The sequence below is a fragment of the Mytilus californianus genome, unplaced genomic scaffold, assembly GCF_021869535.1.
Source record: "Mytilus californianus isolate M0D057914Y unplaced genomic scaffold, xbMytCali1.0.p SCAF_3, whole genome shotgun sequence".
In the NCBI taxonomy this organism is placed as follows: Eukaryota; Metazoa; Mollusca; class Bivalvia; order Mytilida; family Mytilidae; genus Mytilus; species Mytilus californianus.
Window position 1 is genome coordinate 47,251,478 of NW_026262679.1, and position 17,369 is coordinate 47,268,846.

Consider the following 17,369-nt stretch of genomic DNA (forward strand, 5'->3'; position numbering starts at 1 on the left):
TATTCAAAGGATCATTCAATAAGTGTACATGAGTCGTATCTTAATTTACGGGCTCTATAGCATAAATTATCATGTGATATCCCGTTTGTGATAAATAAGGTTTTTTAGTTGTACAATGCAGAATCTCCAGACCAAATCTTTGTATCAATGAAAGTATTTAGTGAATGCTTTAAGTAATTTTGTGGTATCGAAATACCTGACTAATTTACAAGTTATGCATAGATCATATGGTACGTTTATTGAAATCCAAAATGTCATTTCAGACACGAGCATATGGAACAAGTTGGAAAATATCACCGCCCTAAAAAGTGTACATTTGAAATATCCAAATCTAGAAAAGTATCTAATTAATGCTGTTTCATTTATTAAAAGGTGATTTCCATAGAGGGAATTTCCACAGTATGAATAGAAATTTGTGGAGCATTTTAAGCAAGAGTATTACCATGATAACGGTAACTGGTTATTATTTTTTCTGTTATATCTAGACGAATGTTTACTGAGTTTGACAATAAACTGTAATTCACAACGACCAAGGAACAAGTCTGATATCAAAACTCAATACTTCACAGTGGAATTCGTTTAGACTAAATTATTCGATTTAATTTTTCATTGGAGTAAAATGGTTTTATATCCTCTCGCAAAGCGGCAAATGCCAGACGAATCACACGTTTTTACAAGTTTAGTAGCTCATTGCTCATTTCCAAACTTGCATTTGGGGACCAAACCAAGCTTTATCCAATCATATATTGCTATACTTACATAACCCCAACTAACACACAGACCTAGCACTAGGCGTATAATCCTAAAACCTAACCATTAACCGTAAAACCAGCCCTAACGTAACCCAAACTTTGGCTGTTCTCCTTACCATAAAAAGGCTCCCTAAGATAAACCAGAGACATGAATCTGATGTTCAGTTGTTGTCGTTTGTTGATGTGGTTCATAAGTGTTTCTCGTTTCTCGTTTTTTATATAGATTAGACCGTTGGTTTTCCCGTTTGAATGGTTTTACACTAGTAATTTTTGGGGCCCTTTATAGCTTGCTGTTCGGTGTGAGCCAAGGCTCAGTGTTTAAGACCGTACTTTGACCTATAATGGTTTACTTTTATAAATTTTGACTTGGATGGAGAGTTGTCTCATTGGCACTCATACCACATCTTCTTATATCTACATATAATATTACTGTCTCTGCAGAAATGAGGCACAGTACTTCGGTAGTTGCATGACAATACAGATTTTGTTTTATTGAAAACTGTAAAACTTAGGAAATCATTCAAAATTAAGAAATGTGTCTCATTCATGCAAAGCTTCGATACCTTGTCCGGGTTTTGCTATACTGTTTGCCCTTTTCGGTTAAAGCAGCTCATCAACGTTCAATAATTTTGTATAAGTTTATGAATTTTTAAATGTTTTGGCTTCGAATATCACTGAAAAGACATTTATTGTCGAAATGCGCATCAGGTGTAGTAATGTAAAAATAAGGAGATGTGATATGATTGCCAATGAGACAACTATATATATATATCCACCAGAGTTCAAATGAAGTGGATATAGGCCATCATACGGTCTTCAACAATGAGAATAACCCATACCTAATAAATTCGGTAACTCAAAATTAAACATTGCGTTGTATTAAACGTTGCGGGTAGCTGAATATATCTTCCTTTGTCCATAATTTTAGTTAGTTCAAAAGAGAGGCGCGAAAGATACCAAAGGGATATTCAGACTCATAAGTCGAAAACAAACAGACAAACTGATCAACACGAACCCCATAAAACGGTTGTGATCCCTGGTGCTTCGGAAGGGTAAGCAGATCCTGCTCCACATGTGGCACCCATCGTGTTGCTCATCCAAGTATAAACCCGGTGATAAGTCTTATTCGGTAGGTCACATTCGAGGAATAGAAGACGGGATTGTGGTTACGACAATTGGAACACATCTGTGAAACAGATATTCCATAACGGTCAACCAACTCGTCACATGGCGACTGCAAAATTTTCGAAGCTGGGATGATGATTTTAACTGCACCAGTTAGAACTCTTGGTTCAATGACGTCTTTGTAAGCAGTAACCTTCTATCAAGGAAATCATGATTAGGAAATGAAAGCTCTGTAATATGGTATACACTGGGAGATATATATACTCCATATGCAGGCTCTCCTGGAATTATAATGTAGGTCCATAAAAATGGAAAGTTCACATTTGCAAGCTGAAATCATCTCTATTGTCGTAAAGTTTTGTTCTCAACTAGATTACAATTGTGGACAAAGGAAGATAAATTCAATTTTGAATATTACGTATGTGCATGATGCACAATTTATGTATTTTTATAAGTATGGTTATGCATATACCAGCACATCGTTTTGTAAATTGAAATCTGAGTATATAATTCATTAGTAAACTTCTTCACGTTCATGGATAGGATGTAAAGTATATTTTGCTCAAAGCACTATGTTTTTTTAATCTCAAAAGTACTGAAAGTCTAGAAATTGATAACTATCAAGTTTACCCAAATAAAACAAACTGGGTATATACAGAATATACAAAATATAAAATGGCAGCTCTTTTATACTTGTATCGTAGAGTGGTTGTATCGGACACAACGAAAGGCTAAGAAAACCGTCTGCTTGCACTAATACTTGTATTGGAGCTAAAAAGTACGTAACGTCACAAAAGCGGTATCACGGCAGAAACATCATTTGTAGAAATGCTCATTTGGTGCAGCAACTGTTTATTTCAATGTACTCAAGTTTGACCAACATTGTGTATTTTATTTTTACCTTATAGCTTGGCGTCAGCTTGTTGATAGGGTTTTGGATGGTCGAAGAAATAAACACAAAGTTTTGAGTAATTATGATTTTGATGTTAAAAATTGGTGTTAAACTGTACACCTTTTTAGTTTATTATAGGTTTATTTTTAGTTTGGTTTCTGTGTGCGTTTTTCTTCCCTGATGGCTGGTTGGTTCTGCAAATCAAGTTGACGTGACTTAAAAAAAAAATAATATAAAAAAAAACACACAAACTGACAAGATGTGGCTTAATGTATGCCTTTCATTATAGAGTGCTAATAATATAGGGGCAGATCATCTTCCTTCAGTCTCTGGTGGATATGACTCATCAATTGACAATCAATCATACGACATCATGGCTCCTCTTCATGTTTTGTATTTGAAAAAAAAAACTTGTTTTCTAATATTTTATTTATATATTGCACGGACTGTATAGTAATCTTCGTTTCTCATCATTATTTTCAAACTATTTTGAATTTTACATATTTTGATGATTATAGATGTACTGTTTTGTATCTTTTTTTTTTAGATATTCTCAATCAGATTGTACCATGTTCAACTCACAAATGTAAGACATTCAGTCTATCGGCAGTGTGCTTGTGTCTGATACAAACTTGCGTTGATGCGAATTCCAACCATAGTAAATAAAATAATATATATTATATCTGATACTATTTTAACTATGTGTTGTAGTAATCTAAGGTTATATCTATAATGGGGAAACAAAACGTATTTTTAAGGCAAGCTTGTCATGCAATAGAAGTTCCACTGGAAGAAATATTACAATATTTTCTACTTAACGGAATAAAGAGTATAGAATATTTGTTCCAAAAGCCTTACAGATATTATAGTATTGTTTATACATGTTATAACAAAGTCCCCAGTGATACTTCTGTTAGAGTAGCACCTAACCTAAAGACTCTAAAGCTAGTTAATAGAACACACCAATCTTAGTATGCATCAAACGCGGCATTGATTCAGAATAGTGACAGGTCAAAATACAGACATTATGGCGGACGAACGAATGGATGAGTCTCGTAAAACCATGAAAATCACGGTTAAAACACCGAAAGAAAAGCAGGAAATGGAAATTGATACTCATGCCCACGTTAAGGAGGTAAATCCGTCTGTAGAAAGCTATAAAATTTTCCTGAATCCTCTCTTTATTCCACATCAAAGTTTACTTCACACACCGCATATGTCAATAATATTCATTATCTAGAATGTTCTATTTAATCCATCCAGAAGCATACAATTACATCAGCTTATCACTTTTAATAGACATTGGCTTTGCTCAACTCCACAAATATTATCGTACTTGGGAAAGATTCGTAAAACTAACTAAACCCAAAGTTGGCCAAACCCAGGTTGGAAATTGGAGAGTCAGACTGTGCAACCCTCTAACATAAATTATAATCATTAGACATTACTTACTTTGCCTTAATTCGTAATTCTTGGTGATTCTGTGTCTGAAATGATTCTCTGATAATGCCGCCCACTTAGTCATTTTTCAAAGCCAATAATAAACACTTCAATATTTCAATGAGCTATTTACACCTCAAACCCTAGGTTGGAAATAAAAAAAAAAAGGTATTATGATGCCACTTTTTTGCCTTTGGGGCCGTAAATCATTTTGTTCATATGTTGTTTCGGTTATATACCAGTGAGACCTTGGTTGTAAGTGTCTAATTTGTGATGATGTCATCATTACGATAGCAATGAAGGCATGGAAGGCGTAAACTACAATTTTGACCCCTTGTTCTAATTGCAGTATCATGATAGTTGAAAAGGCCCAGTAACACAGTTATTTTAAATTTACATGAAAATGTTGTTGGTTCCTGATTTTGAACTCTCCCGAAGGGAGACAATCGTGATCGGCGATAATTAACCAATCAAAATTGGTATTTCATTATCAAGTTTTCATCTCCTGATTAATGGGGAATTGTCAGCAAGAAAAATTAGAACTTGTTTGGATCATTTTAAGTTTAATTCCTGTGTATGTACATGTATGTCAGAATTTCAAAAATCATCCATGGGGCACAAATGATAATTTTGAAGAAGGTTCTTATGCCCAGGGTTTAAGCTAGGATTTTTAGGGCTTTAGTCACTTTTGCGCGAGATGAAAATCAACATTATTTTGGATAACAGCAAAGGACCAAGGATGTATGTATATTAATAGCTATACATCTTTGTCAGACTTTGAAGGACTAAGGCATAAATTTACTAGGCAGTAATTGCATGACTTGACTGATTTGTCACTTAAATATGAAGATTAGGATATAAGATCTGAAAATCTAGTTCAAAATTTTACTTCAATTAGTTTCAGGGGACATTCCTGATCAACAAAAGTTGGGTTCCTTTTTTTAAAACAAGGAATCACAGTATAAATGAACTTGTTGAACTTTGTAAGACTATTACACTGCATAATCATTATCCTTATAAGACATTAAAATCAATATTTTGAATTAATTTCTATAAAGTTGGAACCAAGGATTTGTACAGATTCACATGGAACGATTCCAATAACTGTAAGTTGTAAATTAATCAAGAATTGATCACGTTTACTTTCGATTTTCAAATGAAATGTAAATGGGAAGTGACAAGTAGATAATAAATTCAGAATGAATCCGGATTCATCTACGGATTGGTTCGTGTTTAAAAAAGGCAGGAAATTATCATTTTCTTATTTCAATTTGCTTAGTAAGAACTATATTTGTCTCTCTCATTTATTTTGGCACTAAATTTATTTCGAAAAACGTATTTTACGTTTTAGTGTCTATAAATTCATAGAATTCCTTTCACGCATGCGCAGTATATCATAAAGGAAGCACCTGTTTGACTCGTTGATGATGATGGAATTTTTTAACGTGAAAACATTTCTGAACGTTTTGAATAAAGTTCTATCTTTTGAATGGAAATTGAACGTTTTATATCAAAGATGACGAAAATACGATCATTTGACGAAACTACGACAAACGACCTGCAAATTATGATCGTTTTAGAAATATTGAAATTAAAAGGCGAACTGTCCGGGGGAAAACAATTTTGTTCAAACTACGACAAGCGAACTGCAAATTGTGGTCGGTGGCCTTGAGAAATATTGAAATTAAAATGCAGACTGACTAATTTTACTGGGGATATAATTAACCGGATTAGTGACCCATCCGATGGCGATAAGCGGATTAGCTGTAATCACAACTTTATAACACCTGTTGTAAATGTTAATTAGCTGAGGGTCATAAACTTGTCAGAAACATGTAGACATGTAGAATTATAGTAGTTTCATGCGAAAATATTTTTACATTTTCCAAATTTAAGTGACGAAATTGATTTGAAATACTTTCGTCATTTTGAAAACAGTTTCGTAAATGATGAAAGTGACGAGCGCTAGCAAAATCACTGCTTATGCCGCCTTAAAAGAAAAGCTGGCTAATTGACAATTCAACTATAGGGATATCACATGCCTTTTTGTAAAGTTAGCACTAGATACCCCTATGATGAACATGGCGGCCTGACAAGGAAGTTGTTAACTGCATAAGAAGTCCTACATAGATGTACCTCAGAGCACTACTAAGTCTGTCAATAACTTTTTTGTACGACCAGATAATGACCAACTCCAACGGTCAAGCAAGTACAAAATGTATGTACATTTAATACAAAGTAACTGTACATTAGACATTTTTGTTGCTTCAAAGTTAAATCAAACTATTAAAATATGAATCTGGTTTAATATAAGTCAATGAAGTGTGCTTGCTTTGATACATTTTGAGTTGCAGTGCTACCACGAACATATTAAACAGTAGCTTATATGGACATGACACTTATTGCAACATATCCAGTGTTGTCATTCTGGTTAATATTAAATTATCAAATGAATTCAAGTTTTGTCTTCAATTTTCCTGGAGGAATCAGATAAATGTCTTTGACTACATTTATAAGTGGGAAAAGTCAACAGTCACTTACATGTATTCCTACACTGTCACAAGAAAATATTTTAGCTACATGTACTATCTTTTCTACACAATGATATATATATTCAGTACAAGAATCATTTAAATAAAAATATAAAGAAAAAAGAAGCCATATGACATTATTTCTAGTTTTGAAAAATGTGCATGCAAACACACCACAAAAAATTGTAACCCTTAATTTAATCTCGATTTTCCTTGTCAGCGGCCATTTTTTTACCTGTGAGACTTGTCAATCACAAGTTGTCTCCCTTTTACTGATTTTGATAGCGATTTGACTTCGCTATGAAGTCAGTCGGCCGGCGAGATTTAGCGATTTTCAAAATTCTTTGGCGACTTAAATCGTCATTTCGCCGGCAAGATTATGGCCTGCCCTTAAAAATGATGTCACACACTAAAAACCCCATGTGGATTTTCAAAAGTAGGCAGGTATGTGAACGTGTTATTAAGTTATTTTTTAAAAGTTAAAAATAAAATGAGATAAATCTGATAGTGTATACACCTAATTCTTTTGAAAATAGTAAAAAGTATAGCCAAACAGACTTTCATTACATGGTCAAAACAACAAAGGCTGTAACATCCAAGGCCAAACTGGTTCCATTACCAAAATGTCTTGTTTTCCTTTATTCGCCCCATGAATTCCAAAATCATTATCATATGAAAAGTATCATAAATCCACCAGAAGTTCAGAAGGCATTAATCTGTTAGATATTGTAATTTATATTTTTGAATTTTGTCTTGCATATTTGCTTTAGGGCTTCAAACTTCTTGAATTTAGTGCAAAACTGCATCTACTGCAAACATAGAAGCATTTTGAGATCTGGGCATTAATGTTTAGATATGAGTAACAGCTTTACTGAAAAAGATATTTTTTTAGAAGATGTATTTTATACAGATGTTAATGTGTGTGAAATATCTCTCTGGATCAGGCTGTTGTTCATATCTATTTTGTCCAAAAATTTGTGACATCTCAAGTGACCCTTCTTCACTGAAGTTTTCAGATTATATATAACCTATTCATTTATCAATATATATTAATTGAGATTTGAAAGGCTTGAGTTATTTTACTACTATTGCAATTTTAGGGCCCAAATAATGGCTCCTATCATATACCTTTTCAAGTGGTCATGGTGCATGGAAGCCCAGCCAATATTTTTGGTGGCCATGTGATATGACCAAGCAAACAATTAAAAAAATTAGTAGCCCAGTTCAAACTTTAGGGGCCATAGGCTACTTGGCCCCTGCTTCTTTCCATCTCTGAATCCAGTGCATTATACATGGACGGAATCATTCCATACACCTGAAGCATTGAAGTAAGCCAAAAATAGACAAAGTTTCTTTAATACCCTAAAAAAATCAACAACAAAAAATCAACAAATTTTATTACAATATTAAAAAAAAATGTAGCAAGTTTAGATAAATATACATTGTATATTATCATGATTATAAGCAGTTTGAAAAATTATTGAAAATACAATAAAGTATAAATCAGACTTTGAAAATATTTTAGACGATGATTTAAATAACATCTTTTTTACATGAAATTTCATCAGTTTTTGTCTCGCTTGAATGACGGAGTCAAAAAGCGAGACATAGGTATGCTGGCGGCGTCAACAATGTATTAGTTTGTGATTAGGTCTAGTTTGTGGTGAACCACAAGTTGTAGGTCAATTATATTTGGTATACAGTTGTATTAGCATTGGCACATCTCATTTCCATGGAGATTATTTGGACCTGCCCCCTCAGTCATGGTCTATTGACTTTGAAACTTTTGCTTATTTTACATGTATTAGTTTGTGATTAGGTCAGTTTATGGGGAACCATTAGTGGTAGGTCAATGATATTTGGTATGCAGTTGTATAAGCATTGGCATATCTCATTTCCATGGAAATTATTTGGCCCTGCCCGTCAGTCAATCATGGTCTATTGACTTTGAAACTTTTGCTTATTTTACATGTATTAGTTTGTGATTAGGTCAGTTTATGGGGAACCATTAGTGGTAGGTCAATGATATTTGGTATGCAGTTGTATAAGCATTGGCATATCTCATTTCCATGGAGATTATTTGGCTCAGCCCCTAGGTCATGGTCTATTGACTTTGAAAATTTTGCTTAGTTAACATGTATTAGTTTGTGATTAGGTCAGTTCAAAGGGAACCATTAGTGGTAGGCTAATGTTAATTGGTATTCAGTTGTATAAGCATTAGCACATCTCATTTCAATGGAGAATATTTGGCCCCATCCCCTCAGTCATGGCCTATTGACTTTGAAACTTTTGCTTAGTTTACATGTATTAGTTTGTGGTAAGATCAGTTTAAGATTAACTGCTAATGTTAAGTCAATGATATTTGGTGTGCAAATTTATTGGCATTTGTTAGTATCGTTTCCATGGAGATTATATAGCTCCACCCCCTCTTCATGGTTCATTGACTTTGAAACTTTTGCATAGTTTACAAGTTAATGTTTGTGTTTAGGTTTGTTTAAAGGGAACAACTTATAATAAGTCAATGATATTTGGTATGCAGTTGTATTAGCATTGGCACATCTCATTTACATGGAGATGGTTTAGCCATGTACCTCAGTCATGGTTCATTGACTTTGAATATTAGCCTAACTTGTTAAGTATTGCCATTTTAATTTCAACATTTGCATAATCAAAATTACAAAAAAGAGTGACATATCTCTGTGATAACAGTTTATATTGGAATATCAAAGAAATACATTCATATACAATGTAGGTGTAAAAATACACATTTACAAATTGAAATGAAGTTAAAATGGACAATAGGAATAGTGTAATCTGTGTTAGAAACAATGGAAATTTGACTCTTTCTTTTGAAGTGAAATTTTGGACAAAAATATTTATTACTGTTCATGCAATGATATAGCAGAATTGAAAAATTTTCTCTATTATGCCCCGCCGTAGAGGAGAGGGCATTAAGTTTTACCCTTGTCCGTACATCTGTACATCCCAAAATTAGTTTCCGTTCTCTAACTTTAGTTTGCCTCAGCCAAATGTTATGAAACTTATACACTATGCTTATTACCACAAAACACAGATCAAGTTTGAATGTTGGTGGTGTCACTTTTACCGTTCTAGAGTAATGCCCCTTTAAAAATTTTTTTTAGCAACTATAATCAATTGCATGTAATTGCATAACCCTTATTGTATTATAATCCGAAGGGTCCTCCTAATTGCAGAAGCCCTGAGGGATATCCGGCTTAAGATCGCTAATCACTTGTACAGGTAGATGGACACACCTGACAGGAGAACACTTGATCAAGATAGACGATTAATTGCATTATTTAATTGCGTTTCAGCAAATGCTGATGAAAATTAAGATTAAAAAATAAATTTTAAATCCAGTTACGAAGAAAAAAGTTGAACAAATCGAACACATGCTTTTAAATTGACTTGCGCAATCAGCATCCTCCTTTTTAAACGAACACAAAGTAAGAAGTAAAACAGAACATAACTTCATGCCAAATAACACGAGTACAACAATTATCGATAATATTGAATCACTTTACAGGTTTAAAAGTAAATACATGAATATTAACTGCAATAATCTGAAGAAATTTTGTATAGTCATTCTGAATTCATTTCGTAGTTTACAATCAAATTAAAACATCCAGTTTAAATTCAGAATCGAAAGATGCATGTTGCATAGTCTATTACCATGAAATTTTAAATTTAAAGTCATTAAAACCATTTGTAAACGTTTGCCCTCCAAATCTTTTTTCAACGTTTTACAAAACGGGTACGCAACTTCTTGATGATGCTGAAAATCTTAAATACCAGTTTATGACTTCTGAATTTGACCATGAAAAAAAGATCCCCCCCGATTGGTAAGTCCTAAACCATTACCAAAATAGCAAGAAAACAACTTGGGAACCTTAAGGGCAGCTTATGGTCATTCTTGACTAGGGGGGAGCCATGCAGGCTTGACATTTGAATTGTTAATGAAAATATTGGTTATTCTATAATGAAATAAATATAATAAGCAATATATCAGTCTGTTCACCATTCCTTACATAGAAATGGAGGAATGAAATACTTTCGATCACGACATGCCATAGACACGGGGTTTTGTCATGGTGAAAGTTTCTCCATCGTTAAATTTTCATCCATGGCGATCCCTGGTACATCTGAAAAATTCCTCAGAAAAAAAGATGTATAAATGGAAATTTTGATGATTTTACTGAACTAATAGCTCATGGTTTTGTTGGACAAGCTCTATAGCTATATTTTGTTTGCAAATACTCTCAGCAATATCATTTTTGAACACCTCATATTTGAGATTGAAAATCATGGTACTTCTATATAAAAAATAAACTTGACAAAAATTAAGGTGACAACTTTATTGGCAAATGACAATATATTGTTTAGACTACACTAGTGTCTAAGTGGGTCAAGATGTGCAATTTATTTCCCATAGGCGACAATGGTAGCCTTACTTCCATTCCTCTGTCATTGTCTGTCCATATCGTAAACTTGGATATTGATGATGGCTCGTTTCGAAGCTGAGACATTTTCTCACATGTAGTTAAATTTTCGAGGTACGAAGTGAGATTAAATTTTTCACAAATTAGGCAACCCCGAAAGGCTCCATGTGATGCTGCTTCAGCAAGTGAAAAGCCCTTATTTTCACACATTTAATTCACTGGAAATTCAGTTCTGTACTACTAACAATTAATAACTACTAAGTTTTTACATCTTTATTGTACAGCCTACTGCTCTTCTAAAAAGCACAAATGATAAAGCTCAGTCAATTACTAAAAACTGCATCATGTCCAATTTTATTGCATACAGGTTTTTTTATACGACCGCAAAAAAATTTTTGTTTGTTTTAATCGTCCGAAGACACATTAGTTTTCGCACTCTTACTTTAGTTTAGGTGAATGGATCTCAATGGAATTTTACCATAAGGTTCAATACCACAAAAGGAAGGTGGGGATTGATTTTGGGGGTTATGGTACCAACAGTTCAGGAATTAGGGGTCAAAAAGGGGCCAAAAATAAGCATTTTTGTAACTTCCAGACATAACTTGTGTGTAAGTGTATGGATCTCTCTGACATTATACCACAAGGTTCCATATCACAAAGGGAATGCTGGGATTGATTTTGGGGGTAATTGCCTCCAAATTTTAGGAATTATGGGCAAAAAACAAGCATATTTCTAGTTTCATGACAATAACTTGTGTGTAAGTCTATGGATATCTCTGACATTGTTTCACAAGGTTCCATATCTCAAAGGGAATGCTGGAATTGATTTTGGGGGTAATTGCCTCCAAATGTTTTGGAATTAGGGGCCAAAAAGGGGCAAAAAACAAGCATTTTTCTAGTTTCATGACAATAATTTGTGTGTAAGTGTATAGATCTCTCTGACATTGTACCACAAGGTTCCATATCACAAAGGGAATGCTGGGATTGATTTTGGGGGTAATTGTCGTCCGAAGACACATTGGTTTTCGCACTCTAACTTTAGTTTAAGTGAATGGATCTCTATGAAATTTTACCATAAGGTTCAATACCACAAAAGGAAGGTGGGGATTGATTTTGGGGGTTATGGGACCAACAGTTAAGGAATTAGGGGCCAAAAATAAGCATTTTTGTAACTTCCAGACATAACTTGTGTGTTAGTGTATGGATCTCTCCGACATTGTACCACAAGGTTCCATATCACAAAGGGAATGCTGGGATTGATTTTGGGGGTAATTGCCTCCAAATTTTAGGAATTAGGGGCCAAAAAGGGGCAAAAAACAAGCATTTTTCTAGTTTCATGACAATAACTTGTGTGTAAGTGTATGGATCTTTTTGAAATTGTACTACAAGGTTCCACATCACTAAGGGAAAGCTGGAATCTATTTTGGGGGTAATTGCCCACAACGTTTAGGAATCAGGGGCCAAAAAGGGGCCAAAAATATGCATTTTTCTAGTTTCCAGACAATAACTTGTGTTCAAGTGTATTGATCTCTCTGAAATTGTACTGCAAGGTACCATACCACTAAGGGAAGGCTGGGATTGATTTTGGGGGTAATTCCCTAGAAATTTGAGGAATTAGGGGCCATAAAGGGGCAAAAAAAATAAGCATTTTTCTAGTTTCAGGACAATAACTTGTGTGTAAGTGTATGGATCTTTATGAAATTGTACTGCAAGGTTCCATATCCCAAAGGGAAAGCTGGGTTTGAGTTTGGGGTAATTGCCCTTAATGTTTAGGAATTTGGGGCCAACAAGGGACCAAAAAACAAGCATTTTTCTAGTTTCCAGACAATAACTTGTGTTCAAGTGTTTGGATCTCTCTGAAATTGTACATGTGAACCTCCCGACGGGAGTACAATAATCCTGTTTTCAGGGGTTTCCTCCTGACCTCCCTTTGAAGACAAAAAAATCCCGTGTATGAAATATTTCATGAATGAAAAATTTCAGCCCAACATATCTGGTGTAACTGACATTACCTGAAGTTATATTTTACCTGTAAATCAATTAACATGCATAATTATATGGCTTCACTTGTCACCTTGGGTGTCAAACATACTGGTTATCAACGATTTTGACCTCAGGCTAACTGCCGTTGTGTAATAAAACTTTGTGTAGTTAAAATGAATGTTGGGTTACTTCCCTTGATTTATCCTGTTTTAAGTTACTTTCCTTTAAATAATGCAAATTTTTAAAAGAATATAAATAAAATATAAATTGAACAAATAATCATAAAAGGATGGTAATTAAATGATTTAAAATGTCTTAGGACAAATAAAAAAATAATTATTTGAAAATTATTTGAGGGTTCTATACTTCCTTTCAAGGCTTAAATTGAAATTTATATAATAACTATGACCCATGTATACAGATTGAACGTATTACTTATCAAGCATTATAAATCTACTTGCATAATATAAAGATAAAAAAAAAAAAAATCTACTTGCATAAGGATAAAACAAAAGATCTACTTGCAGATAGATAAGTAATTGTTTTGATTGCAATGAATAATGGTAAAACAGATATGACCTAAAAAATTTAGAGAACATACTAAAAAAGAAGAATGTTAGATTGAACAAGTTGAAAGTTTAAAAAGATAGAGAAAATTAATAAGTACAAGGGTACTATAAACATAATACATTCGGATGGAAAGTTGAAGAAAACACACTTTAACAGACAATTTCTACTGCACACAGTTACAATGACGACAGAATTTATGTCGATTAAAAACCTCCTGATCTGAGTCCTAATCTCCTGACCAAAATTTCCCAAACTCCTGATCTTAGTTTCACAGTCCATCACATGTATGAACTTGAAGTTGAAGGTACCATACCACAAAGGGAAGGCTGGGATTGAGTTTGGGGGTGATGAATCATAAGGGGGTTCAGAAAATTTGGGGGGGGGATTTTTTTTTCATTTTTTATACGACCGCAAAAAAATTTTTGTGGTCGTATATTGGTATGACGTTGGCGTCGTCGTCGTCGTCCGTCGTCGTCGTCCTGCGTCGTCGTCCGAATACACATTGGTTTTCGCACTCTAACTTTAGTTTAAGTGAATGGATCTTTTTGAAATTTTACCATAAGGTTAAATAACACAAAAGGAAGGTTGGTATTGATTTTGGGGGTTATGGTACCAACAGTTAAGGAATTAGGGGCCAAAAAGGGGCCAAAAATAAGCATTTTCTAGTTTCCAGACAATAACTGTGGAACAGTGTATGGATCTCTCTGAAATTATACTACAAGTTTCCATACCTCAAAGGGATGGTTAGGATTTGCTTTGGGGGGTTATGGCTCAAACCGTTTAGGAATTAGGGGCAAAAAAGGGGGAAAAACAAGGTTGTCCTGGTTAATGGACAAATACTTTAGTACAAAACATAATTTAAAGCAGTGTAAGGGAGATAAATCAAATACATCATTGAAATTATCTCCCTTACACTGCTTTTAAATTATGTATAAAGTAATGGTTAATGAACAATAAAGATAATTTAAAACAGTGTAAGGGAGGTAATCCAAATACACCGTTTTGGTTACTTCCCTTACACTGCTTTTAAATTATGTTTAAAGAAATGCATATTTATAAAGGAAGACCAGTAAAAATATCTGCAAATGTTGCATCATTTTATTTTACAAAAAAATCTATATGAAAGATTTGACACTATATTTTTAATTCTATTATAAAATAGATTAAGTTAGCACTATGGTAAAATTAAATGGGTAATTATGGTTGCCAACTCCATTGGAAATTTGAATTGAGATTATGACCATATCTTGAGGGAAAGAATTTTTTGGGGGAAAAAAGGGGGGGGGGGGATAAAAAGAAATTGTGGGGGGTCAATTTTTTCTCATTTCAGATTTCAGAAATTAAAAAGAATTATTCTTCAAATATTTTTTTTTTTTCAAATTTCAAATATTGAAAAATTTCAAGAAGTAATCTTTAATTGCACAGTATGGCGCATTAGATTTGTAAAATCTTTGATCACATTTATTTATTTGTTATGCTGAATCTAACAGTGTATTTAGATTTTTAATTTTGGGTCCAGTTTTCAAAATAGTCTACATTAAGGTCCAAAGGGTCCAAAATTAAACTTTGTTTGATTTTAGCAAAAATTGAATATATGAGGTTCTTTGATATGCTGAATCTAAACATGTATTTAGATTTTTGATTTTTGGCCCAGTTTTCAAGTTGGTCCAAATTGGGGTCCAAAATTAAACTTTGTTTGATTTCAACAAAAATTGAATATATGGGATTCTTTGATATGCTGAATGTAACCATGTATTTAGATTTTTTATTTGTGGACCCCGTTATCAAATTGGTTCATATTGAGGTCAAAAGGGTCCAAAATTAAACTTTGTATGATTTCATCTAAAATTGAATTATTGGGGCTCTTTGATATTCCAAATCTAACCGTGTATTTAGATTTTTAATTTTGGGTCCTGTTTTTTAAATTGGTCTACATTAAGGTCCAAAGGGTCCAAAATTAAACTTAGTTTAATTTTAACAAAAATTGAATTCTTGGGGTTCTTTGATAGCTGAATCTAAACATGTGTTTAGATTTTTGATTATGGTCCCAGTTTTCAAGTTGGTCCAAGATAGGGTCCAGTATTTAAACTTTGTTTGATTTCAACAAAAATTGAATATATGGGGTTCTTTGATATGCTGAATCTAAACATGTATTTAGATTTTTGATTATGGGCCCAGTTTTCAAGTTGGTCCAAATTGGGGTCCAAAATTAAACTTTGTTTGATTTCAACAAAAATTGAATATATGAGGTTCTTTGATATGCTGAATCTAACCATGTATTTAGATTTTTTATTTGTGGGCCCCGCTATCAAATTGGTTCATATTGAGGTCAAAAGGGTCCAAAATTAAACTTTGTTTGATTTCATCAAAAATTGAATTATTGGGGTTCTTTGATATGCCAAATCTAACCGTGTTTTTAGATGTTTAATTTGGGTCCCGTTTTTTAAATTGGTCTTCATTGAGGTCCAAAGGGTGCAAAATTAAACTTAGTTTGATTTTAACAAAAATTGAATTCTTGGGGTTCTTTGATATGCTGAATCTAAACATGTGTTTAGATTTTTGATTATGGGCCCAGTTTTCAAGTTGGTCCAAGTTGGGGTCCAAAATTAAACTTTTTTTGATTTCAACAAAAATTGAATATATGGGGTTCTTTGATATGCTGAATCTAACCATGAATTTAGATTTTTTATTTGTGGGCCCCGCTATCAAATTGGTTCATATTGAGGTCAAAAGGGTCCAAAATTAAACTTTGTTTGATTTCATCAAAAATTGAATTATTGGGGTTCTTTGATATTCCAAATCTAACCGTGTATTTAGATTTTTAATTTTAAGTCCTGTTTTTTAAATTGGTCTACATTAAGGTCCAAAGGGTCCAAAATTAAACTTAGTTTGATTTTAGCAAAAATTGAATTCTTGGGGTTCTTTGATATGCTGAATCTAAACATATGTTTAGATTTTTTATTATGGGCCCAGTTTTCAAGTTTGTCCAAGTTGGGGTCCAAAATTAAACTTTGTTTGATTTTAACAAAAATTGAATATATGGGGTTCTTTGATATGCTGAATCTAACCATGTATTTTGATTTTGGACATTGGACCATAATAGGTAAATTAAAAAAATTCAAGTTCTTAGACCACATTCTTTCTGTGTCAGAAACCTATGCTGTGTCAAATATTTAATAACAATCCAAATTCAGAGCTGTATCAAGCTTGAATGTTGTGTCCATACTTGCCCCAACTGTTCAGGGTTCGACCTCTGCGGTCGTATCAAGCTGCGCCCCAGCGAAGCATTTTATTTTCTTTAAAATTTTCCATTTTAAATTGGTTATTTCTGATTAATATATAAAAGCAAATAATAATGATATGGTTTGAATAGATAAATTAAATTTTTTTAAGTTCTTAGACCACATTCATTCTGTGTCAGAAACCTATGCTGTGTCAAATATTTAATTACAATCCAAATTTAGTGCTGTATCAAGCTTGAATGTTGTGTCCATACTTGCCCCAACTGTTCAGGGTTCGACCTCTGCGGTCGTATCAAGCTGCGCCCCAGCGGAGCATTTTATTTATTTCTATTTATAGTTTGAGTACCTCACTTTGAGGCGCATTAGGGATATTG

The 17,369-nt window shown here is 33.4% G+C and overlaps 1 protein-coding gene and 1 long non-coding RNA gene across 3 annotated transcripts in view; both read left to right on the forward strand.

Annotated features, from left to right (window-relative positions):
- The first annotated feature begins 3,768 nt into the window (after positions 1–3,768).
- LOC127734705 (ubiquilin-1-like) overlaps positions 3,769–17,369 on the forward strand; it is a 32,763-nt gene continuing 19,162 nt past the window's right edge. For both annotated transcript variants that reach the window (XM_052244711.1, XM_052244712.1), the window contains exon 1: positions 3,769–3,904. In XM_052244711.1, the coding sequence (XP_052100671.1) occupies positions 3,797–3,904 (108 nt within the window). In that variant the 5' untranslated portion in view covers positions 3,769–3,796. The remainder of the gene's footprint in view (positions 3,905–17,369) is intronic.
- LOC127734734 (uncharacterized) lies at positions 11,659–13,828 on the forward strand. The gene is made up of 2 exons (XR_007997728.1): positions 11,659–11,994; positions 12,429–13,828. It is a non-coding gene; the product is annotated as an uncharacterized LOC127734734 (long non-coding RNA).